Raw genomic sequence first — 4,472 nt, 5'->3', positions numbered from 1 at the left:
TTAAGTGGCTGTGTGTTTATTGACATTCTAAAAAATATAAATACTATTAATTATATATTGTTATTGTTCAATATGTATTTACAATTTGCTACTTATTGGAGCAACATGATATGGAGGTGAAAAGTTTTTTATTATTACTCTACTTTCACCAGTAGGTAACGTTTGAACTCTGTGCTGCACATCACTATCAGGCATTTCTTCTAAATAGTCAACATCCTCTTTAGACAGATCTAGGTACTTTGAGTACAGATCGTCACCTAGAATCATCATTAAAATTCAAATATTTCAAGATTGAAAATAATTACCTGGTAGTAGAAAGAATGTGCCAGAGGTGTTAGTTCTTATAATGCATGGCATATACCTTTCCAAACCTCTCTTACTGCATTCCTTGCAAAACTTTTGGATATCGTTAATATTTGTAAAGGTATTTAATCGCGAAATTTCGTAAAATTGTGGTAAAGTCACTGAGAGCTTTTCCGCCTTCCATATATCCAAATATTGTGAGGGAGAGTTCCACTAAAAATCATTCAACACCTTTTCAGTACGTCATACATTTCTTACTTGCACGTCTGATATTTCACCATTATCAGCAAATGCCGGTGGTTTGCTTTGAAAGATTGCTATAAAGAACATCACATTAAATTTCGCTCGCACCACACTAGGGGTAGCCCAATTATTCCAGTCATACAGAGACCAAAGATCTGGAAATATTTCGAAATGCAAGCATAGCTTCATAAACTCATTCGGGTTTTTGTTAACTTTGGTTTGCCACTTTTGTATCTCTTCTGATGTTATGTAGTCAGCCCAAGACGACGTTTCCTCGGAAATATTCTTTATGTTTTTGCACATTAATATACCAGTCTCTTCGAACGTTTCTCGAATTGCAGCAATTCGTAAAGAGATACTTTTAGGTATTTCATTCTCGTCGTCACTTTTGAAAAGTAAGGAAATGTCAATATTAGAATTTAACGAATCCAGCCATTCTGATTTGAAACCAAATTTCTCGTACAATTTTAGCCAATTTTTAGAAGTGTCCGATTTGTCAACCGCACCGCCTGGAAAGACTGTCGCATTTGGTAGGACCGACGATTTTCTGCTCCGTTTTACCATTAATATTTTGTAGTCGCATCTCGAGGTGGAAGTCACAAACGTTTTTGCCGCAATTATTACTGTGGCTGATTGTCGCCAATTTGTTAAATTTGAGGTCATTGTGTTTACCATGGAGCTTGTAAAAACGAATTGGTTATCTGGAGAATTTCGTTTTATATGTAGACGTATTTCGGTTTCAAAGTCATTTGCAATAATTATCACAGACTATTAGATCGTAAAAAAATTAACCTTTGGCATATTGTTTATTCATGATCGTGATCTAACTGACATAAAATATCGAAAACGCTCAATGAGCGAAAATTAACGCATACAACGCGTTATGGCTAAAGCTAAATGACCAAACACCGAAATTAAATATTTTTACGTGTTATGGTCGTTAACTTATGACCGCAACGCGTTGTGGTCATTTTAGAAGCGACCATAACGCGTTTTGTGCATTTGAGAATTTATTTATTTATTATCCTTCTCTTGTTCTGGGCCCTCAACAGGCTTGCGCCCAATTTCAGAGTGATCCGTATAATGCTTTTTAGAGGTGCCTCTTATGAATGACCATAATACATTGAATTATTTATTAAATGACAACATATTTAAAAAATATAATATAGGTATTTTGGGAGTGCATTAGTTGTCAAACTTTTTAAATACTGCTTTGTGTCTTCAAAATGACTACAAAATATAATTCTTGCTTTGAGTCACATATCCATTTTTGATGCTAATTAGTGACAACATTACAATTTTTATATTTTCTGAATCGATTTGTTTATCGCTACGTGTGCGTTATGGCAGGAGGCTGCGGAGTCGACGGCCGACTCGGCGAAAACCGACTAGTGTGTTTAGGCTCTAATTGTGATGTGCGGATTTATTTGAAAGTATTGGAAGATTTTTTAATAGTGAAAGCGGCGTTTCGTTAATACTGGAATGGCTGGTTCTCGACGGTCGATAAGCGTGTACGTTTCTTTACGCAATTTTTATTCGCCCGATTTGATTAGTGTTTTGTGGGCGGTGCAGTTGACCGCATTCCATTGCACAAAGCAATCCTTTAACATGAAAATAAAGTTACTAACAAGCAAATAGTATTGTTGAAAATAGTTTTCAAGAAGGTTTAAGCATCTGCTTTACTTAATAACGATGAATTGGGATGATAGGATTTTATTATTCAGAATATGATTGACACACTTTTTTATTACTTTTATTATTTAATCCTTTTACTCACATGATAATAATTAAATAATAAAAATCATAAACCATTTACAACAAGTACATATCTTTAAATAAATAAAACAAGTAATTTTTAATTAAAACAGATATTGAACCAAATTGTACAAATTATTTGTTCGTACAAGAGCTATAGTCAGGAGCTGCATAGTAGGTACTTGCTGAGAACGACAATGCCATTTCTTAGAATTACTAACTTGAAATCAAACTAATAACTAAATTACTAGCGATAGGTATATCACAATAAGGAAACACGTTAAAATTGAAAAAATCCGTTGTGGTTGATTGAAACCTTTTATTTCAATGATTGAAACCACCCAATTCGCATTGTGGGCGCTTCTAAAATGACCACAACGCGTTATGGGCATAAGTTCACGACCATAACACGGAAAAGTATTTAATTTCGGTGTTTGGTCATTTTACTTTGTCCATAACGCTTTATGTACGTTATTTTCGCACATTGAGCGTTTTCGATATTTAATTGTGCGGCGTAACATATACAGTGCGATATAGTTTTCAAGGGGTTTTCCAATCTTATGTTGATTGTATTTAGGCTGTATAAGGCCTGTGAACAGCCCAGTAATGGACCGTAGGGCTTTAGTGTTGAAGACGGAAGCTCGATCCCGTAGCTTTTTGTAATGTGGCCTTAATGAATTACTTTGTTTACTCGGCGGTACGTGCTGCCACGTCTACACCGTGTTGCATCAGCCAATGGTACCGGTACCGTTTTATTGCCGGGCCGGTGCTCATTTTGGGGAGCCTGAGTTTCCACTCGATTTTGGGCATAGCCTCACCCAGCTTACTTGCAGCCTCATCTGCACTATGTGACTCCGCACTGGTTGAGGCAACTGCTGCCTGACTTTGGCGGAGCACCAAGGGCTTCAAGTGCGCTTAGAGGAGCACTTCCCTCTTTGTTATTTTATCAGGTTCTACCATGCGCGTCCCGCGAGAACTGGAGAAAGGTCGGTTATCTACCGCAGAACTCCATATAAGAGGAAAAGGGTGTTTTTAAAACTTGAGTTCTCAAGAGAGTTCGCTTACTAGACACCGGTTCATCTATAACCGATCATCCAGCCAGTCGGCGTAAGCTGTTCCACTTTCGGCTTGAGGTTTTTTAAAATGAGGTTGACTCCTCTTGGTCCGGCACTTGAGCCTATAAGACCCCTCGCATCTTTAACTCAGTGATACATATAACCATAACGCATGATTTTCCGCCATGGCTGATCTGAAGTCCTTGGCCACGACACAAACAGCCGGTCGAGATAGCTGGTCCGCGATGGGATGCGGTATTGGATGCCGCTAAACTGCTTTACCGGTACCATTATGTTTTAAAATACTTGACGGTTCCGGTTTTTTTTCAGGTTCATAAAGGTTTTTGCGCATCCAAGCAGGTACCCGGACCCATTGGAAGCAAATCGCATTCATAGCAAGATATTGTGTCACAGCCACCCCTAACAAATTTGGTAGTTAATTAGCCGTTAATAATCTATTTTAATGGTGGTTGCTAAATTATTACATTTGTTATAATGGTTCACTTAAAACTTTAATTGAACAGTTAACTGTTTAACCCATACAAACTACATAGAGAATTTGTCTTAAATGTATACATATGTGCTATGTATACCTACCTATTTTTAAAAAAAAACCGGATCAAATGCATGGAATGGATACTTAGGATCACGGCATGGAATGGATGGCTGTAGGCAACCAACATTACACACGACAAACTGGAGCTGTTTTTACAGTTTTGTTACCTCCCTGATATCAAGTTAATATTTCAACCTCATCGTCTTTGTTATAAATAAATCTTTGTGTTAAAAAATCACAATTTGATGCTAATAATAAAAATAAAGACTCTAATTTGACATTAAATAATCATTTAAAACAAATTGTGTAGAGTTGGTTGCCTATTATAACCATCTATTCCATGCTTTGGATCAGTATTTTTTAAGCATACCTACATTTAATAAAAATTCCCTGTATACCTGATCCCTAGACATTAATTTTTTCCACCAAGAAACATGTGCAGCTCACTGTTTTGTTTCTTGTTCATCTTTGTGTGAAAATCGTAAAAATGTCAAAATCTAGATGAAAAGTAAGTGATAGTTTCTATACTGTTCATTGACATTGTAAAAAAATATACATTC

At 36.4% G+C, this 4,472-nt stretch overlaps 1 protein-coding gene across 2 annotated transcripts; it reads right to left on the bottom strand.

The window, feature by feature from the left end:
• On the bottom strand, window positions 1-1,307 carry LOC116165690 (nucleoside diphosphate-linked moiety X motif 19-like). 2 transcript variants are annotated; one of them, XM_031480345.1, is made up of 4 exons: window positions 1,108-1,307; window positions 562-1,055; window positions 306-516; window positions 1-257 (listed from the first exon to the last, which is right to left on the bottom strand). In XM_031480345.1, the coding sequence occupies exons 1-4, from the start codon at window positions 1,127-1,129 to the stop codon at window positions 79-81; spliced, it is 906 nt and encodes a 301-aa protein (XP_031336205.1). In that variant the 5' UTR covers window positions 1,130-1,307; the 3' UTR covers window positions 1-78. The 2 variants fall into 2 exon arrangements, with proteins under 2 accessions (XP_031336205.1, XP_031336204.1); XM_031480344.1 differs by having other exon boundaries at window positions 562-1,307.
• Between the last annotated feature and the right edge of the window lie 3,165 nt (window positions 1,308-4,472).

Source organism: Photinus pyralis, unplaced genomic scaffold, assembly GCF_008802855.1.
Source record: "Photinus pyralis isolate 1611_PpyrPB1 unplaced genomic scaffold, Ppyr1.3 Ppyr1.4_LG3a, whole genome shotgun sequence".
Taxonomy (NCBI): domain Eukaryota; kingdom Metazoa; phylum Arthropoda; class Insecta; order Coleoptera; family Lampyridae; genus Photinus; species Photinus pyralis.
Note: the sequence above shows the minus strand (reverse complement) of the source record. Positions and strands in the feature narration are given on the sequence as shown.

Excerpts from the sequence above, each read along its gene's own strand:
- LOC116165690 (XM_031480344.1), bottom strand. The coding sequence starts at position 1,221 with ATGGTAAACACAATGACCTCAAATTTAACAAATTGGCGACAATCAGCC. Across the intron at positions 517-561 it reads GTGAAATATCAGACGTGCAA|TGGAACTCTCCCTCACAATA; the intron begins GTAAGAAATGTA and ends AATGATTTTTAG. Across the intron at positions 258-305 it reads CACATTCTTTCTACTACCAG|GTGACGATCTGTACTCAAAG; the intron begins GTAATTATTTTC and ends TGATGATTCTAG.